The 16474-nt window shown below is 37.6% G+C and overlaps 1 protein-coding gene across 1 annotated transcript in view; it reads right to left on the bottom strand.

Moving 5' to 3' along the window:
* NHLRC2 (NHL repeat containing 2) overlaps nt 1-16474 on the bottom strand; it is a 46387-nt gene that overhangs the window by 27438 nt on the left and 2475 nt on the right. The window contains exons 2-4 of the mRNA XM_081104496.1: nt 14836-14988; nt 10755-11210; nt 6757-6878 (exon numbers count right to left, since the gene is read on the bottom strand). Of these exons, the coding sequence (XP_080960622.1) occupies nt 6757-6878; nt 10755-11210; nt 14836-14988 (731 nt within the window). The remainder of the gene's footprint in view (nt 1-6756; nt 6879-10754; nt 11211-14835; nt 14989-16474) is intronic.

The raw sequence follows: 16474 nt of genomic DNA, 5'->3' as shown, positions 1-16474 counted from the left end.
GCATGAGTGGGGAGAGTGGGGGGGGGGGAATTGGGGGATAAGGACACATATGTAATACCTTAATCAAGAAAGAAAAAAAAAAAAGAAAAAAATTCATGCAAGAGTAGGCCTTCCTTCCCCCGGCTGCCGGGACTGGCTTCCCTCCAGCACCCGGGACCTGGGTTTCCCTCACAGCCCCAGCTTTGTCTGGAAGGTCGTCCGGTCTAATCAGCATATTACACTTTTATTATTATAGATCACATGCCACTGGCAAATAAAGACAGTTCTTCTTCCTATATGCCTTTTGTCTCTCTTTGTTGCCTTACTACAAGGGCTAATACTTTCAGTATAATATTTAATAGGTGTGGCGAGAGTGGGAATCCTTGCCTTGTTCCCAATCATGGAAGGAAAGCATTCAATATTTTGCATTAAGTGTAGCTATAAAGCCATTTTGTAAATGCCCTTTGATTATATTCACTATGTTTATTTCCTTTTCAAGTTTACTAGTTTTATCATTAATAGGTATTACATTGCCCAGCTGGTGTGGCTCAGTGGTTGAGCGTCTATCTGTGAATCAGGAGGTGACTGTTCAATTCCTGATCAGGGCACATGCCCAGGTTGCAGGCTTGATCCCCAATGCGGGGACATGCAGGAGGCAGCCGATCAATAATTCTCTCTCATCACTGGTGTTTCTCTCTCTCCCTTCCTCTCTGAAATCAATTAAAATATATGTTAAAAAATAGGTATTAAATTTTTTAAAATGTTTTTCTGAATATAGTAATGATTATTGTCTTTTATTCCTTTACTACGATTAAATACATTGATTTATTTTAGCAATATCCTCTTGCATTATTTTTATAATCTTCTCTCAAAATTGTAAAGAATATTATTAATGTAACCTTATCTATATTTTTTACTGAACTACTAGTAAATCTGCAAAAAATGCAATAGGCAGCTAGGGATAGGTCCTTGAAATAATATTTGATCTAAGAAATGTATCTTAGAAATTGACATGACAATCAAAAGAATTCCTCTTGCAAAAAGCCCCTGGTCCAGGTGATGTTACTGAGGTTTTTTAATGAATGTTCAAAACCATTAATTTTTACATTAGACAAATTATTCCAAAAGTTAAAAAAAAAAACCCAAAAACTAACTAGCTCATTTAATGAGTTTAGTATGACCTTGATTCCAAAACTGGGTTACAAGAGTACAAAAAAATATAGAACCATTTAATTTATGAACATGAATTTTTAAGTATTAAATATAATTTGGGATAATCAAATCCAACTTGACTTTTAAAAAATTGATCATTAGGTAAGGTTTAACCCAGGAATACAAAGATGGTTTAACATTAAAAAAATATATTAATATAATTCATTACATCAACACACTGAGGGCAAAATATTACCTAATTATTTCAATAAATATAGAACATATACTTCATAAAATTACATAATAAAATAATTCTAAGTAACTAAGAATATGAAATTTCTTCATAAATATTTTTTCCCCAAAGCTACAGAAGATACTAAACTTTGGAGAAAATTGACATGCATTCTCTTTAAGAATATGAGGATGACAAAATACACAATCACTGCTAATGCTTAACAGCAACTGAGGTTCTATCCAGCAATATAATAAAACAAGATGTGTATAAATAAGAAAGGAAAATATAACCCTGCCATTTGTTTTTTGCAGACATCATAATCCTATATAATAAAAGGCCAGCGACCATACGGGAATAACGACCAGAATGACCGACTGACTAGTTGCTATGAGGTGCATTGACCACCTCTCTGTCCCTCCCCGCAGCCTGCAGGCTCAAATTGCTGGATGGTGAAAGGGAAACCATGGGGAACTGGGGTGGGCGGTGGCGGCAGGGCAGGACTGGGGACTGTCAAGCAGGTGGAAGGCAGACCTCTTGATCCCTCCCTCCGGCCCGCAGGCTCCGATTGCTGGATGGCGAACGGGAACCACGGAGAACCAGTGTGGGCAGCAGTGGGGCGGAACTGGGACTGGCAAGTGAGAGGAAGATGGCCCTGATCACAGGCTAGGCCTAGGGACCCTACCCACGCACGATTTGGTGCACTGGGCCTCTAGTCTATATAACAAAAGCCTAAGCAACCTTTACAGTGTAATGACCAGAATGACCAGTCCCTATGATGCACACTGACCACCAGGGGGCAGACGCTCAATGCAGGAGCTGTCCCCTGGTGGTCAGTGTGCTCCCACAGGAAGCCAGGCTCACGGCTGGTAAGCACAGCAGTGGTAGAGGGAGCCTCTCTGGCCTCCGCAGCAGCACTAAGGAGCAGCGAGCTGAGCAGTAAGGAGCAGTGAGCAGGCGGGTGGTAAAGAGTGAGGGGTCCCGCACTGTGAGAGAATGCAGGCCGGGCTGAGGAACCCACCCATGCAAGAATTTCGTGCACCAGGCCTCTAGTTATTTATATAAGAAACAAAAGTTTTTGCAGAAATGGATATGCTGATCCTAAAATTCATAGGGAATTGTAAGCGACCCAGAACAGCCAAAACAATGTTGAAAAAGAAGACTGAGAAGACCTGTACTTCACTGATTTTAAAATTTATTAAAAGTTACAGCAATCAAAACAGTGTGGTGTAGATCAATGGAATAGATCTCAAAGTCCAGAAATAGAACTATGCAGTTTGAGTACTTAAATATTGATCCAAGAAAAATAAAAATGTATGTCCACACAAAACTTACACATGAATTACTTATCCATAATAGCAAAAAATTAGAAATATCTTAATTGCCCACCAACTGGTGAATGGACAGACATAATGTGGAATATGCATACAATGGAATGCTATTCAGCAATGCAAATGAATAAACTATATATGAACCCCAAAAACATTACACAGAATGAAAGAAGACACAAAGACCATATATTGTATGACTCTATTTATATGAAATGTTCAAGAGACTTTCTATCTCTATAAAGATTAGTGCTGTGGGTGGGAGTGGAGATTAACTGTAAAAGTCATGAACATTCTTACTGAGAGGATAAAAATATTCTAAAACTGATTTATGGTTATGGCTGTACAACTTGTTATATTTACTAAAAATTCTTAAACTATATACTTGGAATTTAATGCTATATAAAATATCTATCTCATCTTATAACTATGAACTAACATTTCCTATCTTGCGACCCTTTGAGTTGATTGCTTTTACCCAAACAGCTTGCTTTCTTAGATTTCAGCTACAATATTGCTGCTCAATTCATTGTGTTACTTACTAATAAAACAAAAACTTGAGGGAATAGAAGGAATAAACAATATTGATAGTGTATGAGATAAGAATCCTATCTAATAAGAGACAAAAAGGGTAATTAACCGTACCTCCGCTACGCTTCCCATTGGCTAATCAGGGCGATATGCAAATTAACTGCCAACAAAGATGGTGGCCGGCAGCCACGCAGCTGAAGTGAACATGAGGCTTGCTTGCTCCAGTGATGGAGGAAGCCAAGGTTCCCCGCCTGCTGCAGCCTGGCTCTGAGCCCGAAAGCAACAATGTTTCAATTATAGAAGCTAAACAAACCCCAGATACCTGCTTTCAGCAGGCTGCGGCCTCAGGGCTGGGAGTGCCAGTGACGGCAACAATGTTTCAATTATAGAAGGTAAATAAATCCCAGAAAAAAAAAGAAAAGAAAAAAAGGAGAGGCTGGGAGCTTCAGTCCTGGCCAGCCTGAAAACAGCCCTCAGCCCCTCACCCAGACTGGCCAGGCACCCTAGTGGGGACCCCCACCATGAAGGGGGTGTGACCAGCTGCAAACAGCCATCAGCCCCTCACCCAGGCTGGCCAGGCACCCAAGCAGGACCCCCACCCTGATCTGGGACACCCTTCAAGGCAAACCAGCCGGCCCCCACCCGTGCACCAGGCCTCTATCTTATATAGTAAAAGGGTAATATGCAAACTGACCCTAACAGCAGAAGGACTGGGAATGACTGGTCACTATGACACACACTGACCACCAGGGGGCAGACGCTCAATGCAGAAGCTGCCCTCTGGTGGTCAGTGCACTCTCACATTGGGGAGCTCTGCTCAGCCACAAGCCAGGCTGATGGCTGCCAGTACAGCGGTGGTGGTGGAAGCCTCTCCTGCCTCCTCAGCAGCGCTAAGGATGTCTGACTGCAGCTTATGTCTGCTCCCCGCTGGCAAATGGACATTCCCCCGAGGGCTGCCGGGCTGCCAGAGGGATGTCTGACTGCCATCTTAGGCCCAATACCCCGGGGAGCAGGTCTATGCCAGCAGGTGGTCATCCCCCAAGGCGTCCCAGACTGCGAGAGGGCACAGGCCGGGCTGAGGGATCCCCACCGAGTGCACACATTTTTGTGCACCGGGCCTCTAGTATATATATAAAAGCCAAGCAACTAGAAAGACTAGAACGACTGGTCACTATGATGTGCACTGTGGCCGGCCAACTAGCTCGATCCCCCGGCTGGCCGGGTCCCCGGTCAACCCCTCCCCACAGCTGGCCTGGCCCCCGGTCAGCCCCCCAATCAGGAGTGGGGCCAGCTGGTCAACCTCCTGCAGCCCCTCCCCCCAGACCCGATCGCCCCCCGCAACCCTGATTGGGGGCGGGGTGGCCAGGCAACCTCCCACGGCCTCTCCCCTGGCCGGCCTGGCCCTGATTGTCCCTAATCAGGGCAGGCCAGCACCGGGCCTCTAGTATCACAATAAAGTTATTAAAAAACAAGCACACAAAACACTACATGTTTTACAAGGTCAGATGCAAATAAAAATATATGAGTTGAATATAGAATGACTGCCTGCAGGTGTGTTTATGCAGGGGAAATGGGAATGGGGATAAAGAGGAATTTATAAATTAATAAATAATATTCTGAACAAGAGATAGGTCTGCAGTGAAAAATGTGAGCTGTCAATGTAAGATTATGACCAATCCTCTGTTAATGAGATTTAAACAAAAGTAAAATACAATAAACATTTTTTAAAAGAGAGGAAGAAATAATAATTCCACTTTACGTCCTATATTTGCACACACTAAACTAAGCCATATAATATAAAAATAACTTAGGGTAACCTAAATATGTGATTATGCTACTTAAAAAGCATTTGAAATACAGTCAATACTTCAAAACCTGTGGGTTCTAAATCAGGAGATAAAATGGACAATTAAAAAAGGACAAGTATTCACTGAATATTGCAGGGTAAATACTTTACTACTTTAATACCCTGTTAGATATCTATGATATGATAAATTAAAGAAGCATACAACCCCAAAAGATATTGCTAAATACTGACTTTAAGGACTTAGTAACAACAGAAAACCACTTTTTTTCCAAAGTATATACCATGAAATCATTAGACTTACGAAAAATTCTAAAAAGTAATCCTTGATCAAGTAAGTCTGGAAATACTACACACATATACCCCCAGCAATGTATTCACAATACATTAGCATATTAAAGTCTCTAAAAAGACAGTCTCCAAGACTCGAAAAAAAACTAAATCTGCTTTATTTTATAAACCCATAAAATTCTTTTTTCATGGAACACCTTTTCATATTAAGAGAAATATGCACTTTAGAAAATGCATCATTAAATAGATGTTCTTTGCTCAGAAATTCATTCAACAAATATCTATTGAACACCTGCCGTGGGCCAGGCCCTGTTCCAGGTGCTTAGGATTTCAGAGGTAAGGAAACCAAATTTCATGACCTCATGGAGATTTTCATTACAGTAGATATTATATGTTCTACACATTTTTTTTATTATATGTATAATAGGTGATAATATTGTCAAATAAATGGGCATAGATATCAATAGACAAAGAAACAGCAAGAAAATCAAGAAAGTATTTGAAACAGTATGTTTAGGCATGATGGATTAGATCAACTTAGTAGACTTTAGAAAAAGACAGCAACCTACTAAAGATCACTGATTTAGAGCCAAAATCTTCATCAATAAGGAATGTTTAAAATGACTTCTACAATGGATATGATGCAGTCATATCATTCATGTGACTAATATAGATAAATACGTTAAAAAGACTGCAGAAGATTATGTAAGTACAACAGGATTCCACCATTTGTTAAAAAAAAGATTGTCTAGAGCAGCAGTCACCAAACAGTGGCCCGCAGACCACTGTTGGTCTGGGAGGTCCGAAAGGTTGGCTAACCGCTAGTCTAAAGCCAGTCTTTTTATTATAAATTTATTTGTGAGTAGGAAATTTCTGAAAAGACACAAAATTTAATAATGGTTGGTTACCTCTAGGGAGCGGGAATAAATGATCAGAGGACTTTTTTTTACCTTTATGATTAACTCATTTTTTAAAAACAAGATTCTTTACTTTTATTCAGATGTAAAACACCTTTTAAGACTTATTGACTGATACGTACCTGTAGGCAAAGCAAAAAAGATGAAGGCAGGAAGTGGTATGATTTTTTTTCTAGGTTTCAGAAAATTTAACTTTTAAAAAGACAAAGCACCACTTTGTATACAGTGGTTAGGAAAATATCTCAAAACGAGGAGCTTTGGGATGATTAGACATGAGACTTTGAAACAAAGGGCAAAAAAAGGGGACTTGACTGAGGGTTTATCTTCTGAGACAACTATACACTGACACCCAGAAAAACAAGATACCAAAGAATAAAACTAAAGCCAGCACCTGTGAAAACAGCTGAATATGAATGATTTGAGGTATTTAAGCATCGCCTTCTCACTCTAAATATTTAATGTAGCAAGTAAATATCTGTTTTTCTGATTGGAAGTATAAAACTATTTAAAATGGAAAATTACCTTTCTTATAAGGTGGTTTTCAGTATCTGCCACATATATGATATTGTTCATTATGGCTACACCCTGTGGTGAATTAAAAGTTGACTCTGAAAATATTCCATCTTTTCTTCCAGGATTGGGTCCTAAAAGACAAGATAGCCATAAGACAAAATTTTTCTATTTAGTAAAACCTCCAAAAGAAAATCTGTATTTAAAGCCAAGATTTTAATATAAATAACATGATGTTTCTATCTGAACACTAAAATGTTTCCTAATATATCTGTTTCTCTCAAGAGTAACAAGTGTTGTTAGTGACAGGGTGTATTAGATAATGGCTAGTAGTGTACTTTATGGTAACATATATCAGATGAAAATACTTTTTAAAGCATCTTAAGTACCTGTTACCTACATTAGAAAGAACTAAATATAATTTTAATTTTTAAGCATCTAGATGAGTGATATTGAACAATTCGGGAAGATATGCTCATTTGATAATACTATTGACAGGTGAACAACATAGGTTTGCATTGCATGGGTCCACTTATATGAGGATTTTTTTCATTTGTTTTAAATTTAAAGATCTACTTGGCTTTATTGAATGATTCATGAATTGGGCAGCGTTCCATCTAATAAACAAAGAAGCTCTCTACGTGGATATTTTTCAATAAATACTGTACATGTATTTTTCCCTATGATTTTCTTAATAGCATTTCTTTTCTCTAGCTTACTTTTTTGTAAGAATACAGTATATAACACATATATATAATATGTGTTAACTGACTTTATGCTATTAGTAAAGATTCTGGTCAACAGTAGGCTATTAGTAGTTTAAGCTATTAGCAGTTAAGTTTTGGGGAAGTCAAAAGATACATGTGAATTTTCAGCTGCACGGGGGGATGGCACCCCTAAACCCCAAATTGTTGAATGGTTAACTATACAATGAAAATCATGAACCCTTTCCTTATGGAAAAATACACATGCCCATAAAATGTCACAAATAATTTCAAGAGGTTCCTAGATCCTCAAAGTCCATTCAAGCATTTCTTAAGAGTCCATGAACCCTAGGTTAAGAATCCTCCATTTACTATTTCACTTTGCAACAAGGTTCTATACCTTATAGATACTGTAAAATAAAGAGTGTGATACTAGTCTAGTGACCTACTTCTCAGCTTTTGTAACACATCTGGAGTTTTAAGAGTGGAGAGTAATTAAAATAGAATTGTTATTTCTTTGACCAGAGGACAAGCCACTCAAAGCGTCTAAGTCAGCATTTCCAAACTATGTTTTGCAAAACTCCACTGTCCATAAGACGTTAGTAAGACAGGTGGATAGAAACATAAACTCAAGAGCCCAAAAGACTTGATTTAAATCCCAGCTCTATATCTCTTTAGCTGATGTGTCTCAGTTTGTCTTCTGTATAATGGAACTAATAATATACCTAACTCACAGCATTATGAGGACTAAACAAATTAATACAGGTAAAGTACTTAGAATAATGCCAGAAGTTGCCTGGCCAGCTGGCTCAGTGGGTGAATATAGACTTATGAACCAGGAGGTCATAGTTCAATATGTTAAACCACATCTAACTATTTTCTCCTGGTGTTGCTGAACACAGAATTCTTTTTCAAAAATCCTAGAATAACTATTAATTTATTACAAGATAACAGTATTCCTAAAAACATGTTTGGGAAAGCTAGCTTGTTGCTAGTTTTCTCTATTTAACAACAACAAAAAAAGAATATTTACCTATACTATTTTGAAAGTTATAGAATCTATTAGAAACTCTCTTAACCATTTAAATTCAACCTGCTACAACATTTTGAGTAACAATTCTCATAACTGCATGCTAAAACACTAAGTTACTAAAACAAAATAAAAAACATAAAACACACACATACTCCAACAAAAACAAGAAGCAAGAAACAAAAAATTCAAGAGCTATAGAATAATACCTTGGCATATGAAGATTAGCACCAGGGTTTAGGAACATGATTAGTTTATTTGCACTAGGAGTGCAAGTATCTCTATTTTATGCTGTATGTGTTACTCAAGTGGGCAGCAGAGATGAATTACTTTTCTCTCTGATTAATATGTTGTTAATAATAAATTATTTTTAAATTAATAAGACTATTAATTATGTAGATGTAAATAAGAGCCCTTTTTAGATCTAAGATCAGAGAGATATGAAACAAAATGATCCATGCTTGAATGATACTTATATTTTGCTAAACCCAAAGGGAAATGATCTAGACATATGAGTAAGTTCTTATGAAAGGAAAAAGAAAATTATATACAAATCCTAGGTTATTTATTTTATAATCTAAGTCTCAAGTGCCTAAGGAATTATATTGGTCTTAAAAAAATAAAAAAGATAAGGCTATATTTTGATGGAAAGTGAAATACAATACTTCCATTTAAAATGCCCCAAATCCAAAATGTATATAGAGTACACAGTAGGTCCTCAAATACATTCAGCATTGTTTTATTATAATGTTGATAGTATGCCACAGGCACTTACTTAACTCTTCTTTATATCAATTAGCCTATGGTAACATTTCTTTTGTTATATGTTTTTTCATTTGAAGCTGCAGAACCTATTGAGGATGTTAAGTGAGGATTTATTGTAATCTAATCTAATAAAAGAGAAACATGCAAATTAACTGTACCCCCATTATGCCCACAAGCCACGCCCACCAGGCAATCAGGAGCGAGTATGCAAATAAACCCAACCAAGATGGCAGCTGCCACGGAGCTGGAGTGAACAGGAGGCTTGGGTTACCCCTGGCGATGGAGGAAGCCAAGCTTCCTGCCTGCCCTGGCCGGCTGTGGGCTCCGCTCAAGGCTACAAAGGTTCAATTATAGAAGATGAATAAATCCCAGATACCTGCTTCTAGCCACTGTGGCCTCCGCTCAAGGAGGGCCTGCAAACAGCCATCAGCCCCTCACCCAGGCTGGCCAAGCACCCCAGTGGGGACCTCCACCCTGAAGGGGGTGTGGCCAGCTTAAAAACAGCCCTTAGCCCCTCACTCAGGCTGGCCACGCCCCCCCAGTGGGGACCCCCACCCTGAAGGGGGCGTAGCCAGCCTGCAAACCACCACAGGCCCGTCGCTCAGGCAGTCCCACACCCCAAGGGAATCCCCATCCTGATCCGGGACACCCTTCAGAGCAAACCAGCTGCCCCCACCCATGCACCAGGCCTCTATCTATACTAATAAAAAGGTAATATGCTAATTAGGCTGGGAGAACTTCCAGGAGACCTTCCGGACATTCTTCTGGACAAAGCCATGGTGGCAGGGCCAAGATAGAGGCGGTTAAAGGCCAAGAGGGGAGGGTAGTTGTGGGTGATCAGGTTGGTGGGGGGCGGGGCCGTTGGGGGTAAGCAGACCAGCAGGGGTGCAGTTGGGGACAAGCAGGCCAGTGGGGAGGGGAGTGGGGGCGAGCAGGCCAGCAGGGAGGGTAGTTGGGGGTGATCAGGCTAGCGGGAGGGGCATTTGGGGGCAAGCAGGCCGGCAGGCAGAGTGGTTAGGGGCAATCAGGCAGGCAGGCAGGCAGGTGAGCGGTTAGGTGCCAGCAGTCCCGGATTGCGAGAGGGATGTCCGACTGCCAGTTTAGGCCCGATCCCTGTAAACCAGCAGTAGGACATCCTTCGAGGGGTCCCAGATTGGAGAGGGTGCAGACTGGGCTGAGGAACACCCCCTCCCCCTGCACAAATTTCGTGCACCGGGCCAGTAGTACTTTCATAAGATACAATAAGTGTGGTAGTTTTTTTGAAAACAAGATATATAAATATACTTTAAAAATTACTAACTTAAAGATTTCCTCCTTTTGATTTGAATGGGGTTTTGTAGGGGTTTTTTTGAGGGAGAAGAGATTACTTTAGGTATCATACATTAATTAACAAATTTCATGACGTTAAAGTCAATGTATAGTGCTATAATTAGTTCTTATTTATAAATTTCAATATATTTCTTTGAACTTTTTTCACTAAAAATACATATATAATTAAAAACAAACTTTACCTCCAATGCTGTACTGAATTTGTCCATTCTTCCAGATGACCAAAATTCTATGATGTCCAGTGTCTGCTATTACCAGTCTCTTAGAAAGATGGTCTACTGTTACTTTGCCAGGAAACAGCAATGGTGAAGGTGGCAAAGAATCTTTATAGAGTTTTATTCCAATTTCATTAGCTCTGATCTGTCCCCTGTCTTTGTAATACTTTAAAGCTATTGAAGTATACAAAAACAATTTCTCTTTGTGTCCCTCTCCAATCAACGAAAACAACATGTTTCCACGGGGTCCAAGTATGACCACAGTTGGCCAGCAGGACACCTCCAGTTCTTGCCAAAGGCTGGCATCTGCATCGTTAACCACAGGGTGGGTGATGTCATATCGAAGAACAGCACTCTTAATGTTATCCAGGACTTTTTCATTTGGAAACTTAGCCGAGTGAACACCAACAATCAGAAGACCGTCTAAATGAAAGAAGTTAAATATTATGAAATATTAAAGCCTGAATAGCATCATCCACATAGTAGGCATTGGCTCATTAGTAAATATAAATAGTCCAGAGGAAAAAAACAATAAAAAAGGCAGAACTAAATTAGTGTGTGTATTGGACTGCATTTAAACACAGGTCTAAAAAAAATCAACATTCAAAGTTTCTTTTATTTCTAGAACATTTTCTTGGATTCTAAATTTAGATATTAGTTCCAGTCAGTTGTTTCAATTTTATTCTTCAGAGTCTCCAAGTAGTCTTATGTTGGACCTTTTGCTGTCTTCCAATCCAATCATTTTTTAACTCTTGTTACTTTTCTTTAGCTCATTTTTATTCCCTAAGTTTTATCCCCTGCTTTACTTCAATGCCCCTTATTCCATTTTTACATGAATTTATTGTCCCTTTGGCACAATTTAGTATTCATTTCTAATATAATTCTGACCTTTTCCCTCTATTTCTTTTCTGAGTTCAATCAGGACATTTCTTCCTTTTTTTTTTCTTTTTGGTCCATTTCTGTTTAGGTTTTGAATTTTGATACAAGTTGCTTTTTCATTATTCCTAAAATGTTTGAAAATATGTAATTCGATTGAAAAATTGTTACAGTTTTTGCCAATATTGTGATCATTTTTTAAGTGAGAATTTTCATCAGCATTTCAACTCTGAGTCACATTTTCAACTTTTTAAGGTTTTACATGGATATGATGTTTTTAACATTCCCTTCATGTTATGGACAGGGCTCTCAATTTGAGAGCGCCCTCTTCTGGCAGTTCCCTTTCTCTGTGTAGTTAATCACACAGAACAAAAGTAGGAAGGACTTAGCCCCAAGTGTCCTTTCCCTTTGTTGAATCCTGTGAGTCCTTCTAAACCTGGTGGTGGTTTTAGGAATCCTGACACAAAATGAAATTACATATTGACTCATTAAAAAGTTTAGTTTCACTATAAAATAAAAAATGCATTTTCTAATTTTTAATAAAGTATAAAAAAGAAAAATAGTATATGCTACATGATGAGAATTCCAGCATTTATTCAGCCGTATTATGGCATTTACATTTTTAGAAATCTAATTTAGTTATATATTAACATATACTAAGTAATCACAGTTTAAAATACGCCAAGTTTTCCTAATTGTTTTCTTACAAAACAAGAATACTTTTCCTTAGATAAAAGCCATTCTGCTAAATTTGGGCATTATATAATAACATACCATTAATGTATCCAGCATGAAAAGAAAAAGAAAAATTTAGAAACTCTAAAGTAGAAAAGGAAAGAAAACCACCAAGGCACCTAATATAAATGTGAACTGAACTGTTAAGAACAACAACCTTAGGATATAACCACATTCTTAAACAATGTTTAAAGACCAGACCACTCATTACTATTAAGTAGAGTATCTTTTTACTTTAGACTTTGGCATTATGATTTCTCATATGCTACTGTAAACGTGATACTGATCATCATTACAAACCTGACTTTAAAAGCTGTTTTACAGAGGAAGGAGACAGGGTATTAAATTGGACCTCTTTCATGGAGTTTTGAATTAACAAGCACTCCCTCACAAAGCTAAGCAATTCTGGCTTACTGATAAAATGAACTGAACATTCCATGGAAGCTGAAATAGGTGGCCAAATGTCATTTTTAGAAGTATTAGGCATTGCTGCAAATATGTTCAGAAACATATCAGATAGTAGTGAGACAAGACAGCCGCAAAAAAGCCAATGAAGTTAGCAACAGTTCATTGAACTTTGATGTAATCTCTGGGTATGCCTGCTTTTGTGACTATGAATTGAACTTCTAAAATGAAAAAAAATATTTTTTTCATATGTAGCATATTACTGAAATAATGTTTCTTTGAAATTATAATGTTGAGATCATTTACAAAGTATTTTACTTTTCAGAAGTGTATTTATATGTAAAAATAAGGTGTTAATTACACTGTGCTATGAAAAGGAGCTTTTCAGTAAAGTGATAAAGAGATTACGAGGATCCATTCTAAGAATGTGTTCCAGGTATAGGGTTAACCAAGAAAGTTAATCAAATACAGTCTTTTAGGGGTAATCTTAAGTGTGGAAAAAGTTAACTCTGGGATTCTTAACTCAATCTGTAGTGCCTCTCTAAAACTCAAATGTTATGATGTGATCATTCTATTAAACAAACAACCTTTAATATCTCTGTATCTTAAATGGAAGGAAAAGCCTAACTATTAAGAATGTTATACAAAGCCCTTCGGTTCATGGTCCAAACCCAACCTACCTTCCTCTTCTTTCGCTTTTCCCAGGAGCTCCTACAATCTTGCCAAACTAAGCTATTTGCCACTCCCCAAGAAGCCCACGCTCCATGCTTTCCTGCTAGTTTCCCTGTTGCTTCCCCCACCTGCCCCATTTTCATTTTCAGCGGCACTGCTGCTCTTGTTCCCAGTTCCATCTAAATTGTCTCCTTCTCTGAGAAATCTTCTGCAATGCTTGTAGGCAAAGTTAGTCATTTCCTCAGGTTCCATAATGCTTTTCATTCAACTCTGATACATTGATACATATTTCCCCAGCAGTTAAGCAGAGAACCTTACACTTAACACATGTTCAATAAATGTATTCATTTACAGGGGCTTGAAGAAGACACAGCATTCAAAACCTAAGAGATGAGATACTCATAGTTCTTAAATCAATAGAGATGAATTTCTGAAAACATGATTTAGCTACTGGGACTTTTGAGTTCTTGGTAAATCTCACTGTTTGGCAATTTGAAGATATAACCTATTACAATTTAAAAGCAACTGAAGCTTCACTAGCACTGAAGATTTTATCTTTCACTCCTGTTTTTTAAGTTTCAAGATGTCCTTCACCTTGCACATGTATTTTCTCTTCTCATCTTTACTCACAAGATCATTGACTCTTTCTCATTTTTATCTTTTATTAAGAGAAGAGCTTCAATTAATTTCAACCTAATTAAATGGAACCTTTAGTTTCATTTACCCCCCCCCCCCCCCATGCTCTCTTTTAGGAAAAAGTAAACAGGAAAAAAAGTCTCTGAAAAAAATCTCAAACTTCTAAAGTAAATATTAAGATTAATCTCTTACATCTTCAGAATTTGCAATACCATAAAAGAGGATTTCCTAGTGTTTTGGAAGATATTTTTCATAAAGCAGGTCAAAGAAAGAGCATCTGTTATAGTACTCTATATTGCACTGTTGTTCATGTCCATGTCATTCAAAATGAAAGGAAGAATAATCACATTTCCTATTAAGAACTTTAAACCTTTGTATCACAGTTCTTGAGAAGAGTATAAAATCAGAGTCACACATTTAATTTTTTTATAGAACAAACTCAGGTAAATCTAGATATATAAAATTAACTTTTTAAAATACTTGATCCTGAGAAAAGTACATTATGTCCTATTCTTAGAGAAAAATATACTAAATTTACTAAGTGCTGGTTCTAGTATCACTACATTTAACTCTTCTGAAAAGGTACATGGAGTCCTTAATTCATAGATTAGACATTTATTTTAGAATTACAGAAGTCTTGCCAAACATTCATTCGCCTGTGAGGAAATGAGTCAGCTACTCTTCCAGTGTCTATGTCTGTTAGAACCAATTAAAGGGCAATTACCTTTATCCGAGTAGGTGTGTTCTAAGGCATGGAGATCCGGCAGTAGGTGAATGCAGTTTATGCAGCAGTAGGTGAAGAAATCCAGGATGACCACTTTTCCGCCCAGATCCTTGTAAACAGAAATAGGCCCCTCCGTGTTCAGCCATTCTAACCCTGAAATTTACACAAAATAAATGATCATGACTAAAAGGACAATTAATCTAAAATGTGAACCACTTATTTCTTAGGAGAAGATGGGTGTGCAGAGAAGACAGGGGGAACAAAATGGGAAAGAGGCTGTAATGAGGCAGCCCTGCAAATATAGTAAGAAAAGGCTATCCAATTCTTTCAGAAACACTATAGCACTCTGCGTAAGGAAGTAAGATCAACACATTTAGGTAAAAAACAAGAGGAAATATCAAATATTATTAAGAGGGCCTAAGTACACAATAAGGTACAAAAGGGCTACTGAAAATGAGTCAACCTTAAAAATAGCAAGACATGACTAAATATCAAAAAGGAGCAAAGTGTTCAAATCAAAGGTTAAACACACAAAATGCTTAAACCAATTTCATAAAAGAGCAGAAATGCTTGATTTGAAGGAGACCATAAATGCAAAATATTTTAAATGCAAAGGTAAGAAAAATACACTGTTACAGATTTCATGTAAACATTAGTTCCCTTCCCTCCAAAGAAAAATAAAATCTCCTTAATCTGCACTTTTGCAATTCAGAATTTATAATTATTTGACCATTATTTACAATTTTAACTATGCACTATGAAGATAGATTTTGTTAACCTAACATTAAAAGTACTGCATTTTGCCCTGGCCAGTATGGCTCAGTTGGTTGGAGCATCATCCCGTGCACTGAAGGTTGTGGGTTTGATGCCTGGTCAGGGCACATACCTAGATTGTGGGTTTGATCCCTGGTTGCATGCAAGAGGCAACTGATCAATCTTTCTCTCTCTACCTTCCTCTCTTTAGAAAAATCAATAATGAAAAGAAGTAAAGCATCTTCATTTAACCGACTTAAGAAGACAAAGATAATGAGTTTGTTGCTTATAAGTAAATAAAGGCAGCTACTAAAACTATTAATTATACTTTTAAAGTATAATTGACATACAATATTTAATTATATCTTAAAACAGGCATTTGGAAATATTTTATAGAAACTGAAAGCCAGAGTTGGGTGGATCCAGTGCATAATAAGAACTAGTGACTAATAACAGTAACGAGTTACGCAAATATAACAAAATTCTAAAAACCAACACAGTTGGGGGGGGGGGGCGGGTGAGGGCATGTGCTGGGTAGTGGGAGCGGCCAGGGAGAGGTCAATGGGGGGAAAGGAGACATATGTAATGCTTTAAACAATAAAGAATTTAAATTTTAAAAAAATTAAATTATTAAAAACACACACACACACCAGAAAACTGCTAATTAAATTACCACTTCTGCCAATTAATCCAACTTATTAAGGTTTTAGGGTGAACTCTTAATTATCCATTTTAATAAAGTGTTAATTATATGCCAGATCAAGTGATTATATACAATTTCAAGTTAATTAATGTATTTTTATATCCTAGTTGCAAAATATTCATGAACCTGTCTTTTAAATTTTTTTTCTGTAAACAGTAAAGAGTGACTTGCATTGAGGGCAGA

This window comes from Myotis nattereri (genome assembly GCF_964212035.1).
Source record: "Myotis nattereri genome assembly, chromosome: 13".
In the NCBI taxonomy this organism is placed as follows: Eukaryota; Metazoa; Chordata; class Mammalia; order Chiroptera; family Vespertilionidae; genus Myotis; species Myotis nattereri.
Note: the sequence above shows the minus strand (reverse complement) of the source record. Positions and strands in the feature narration are given on the sequence as shown.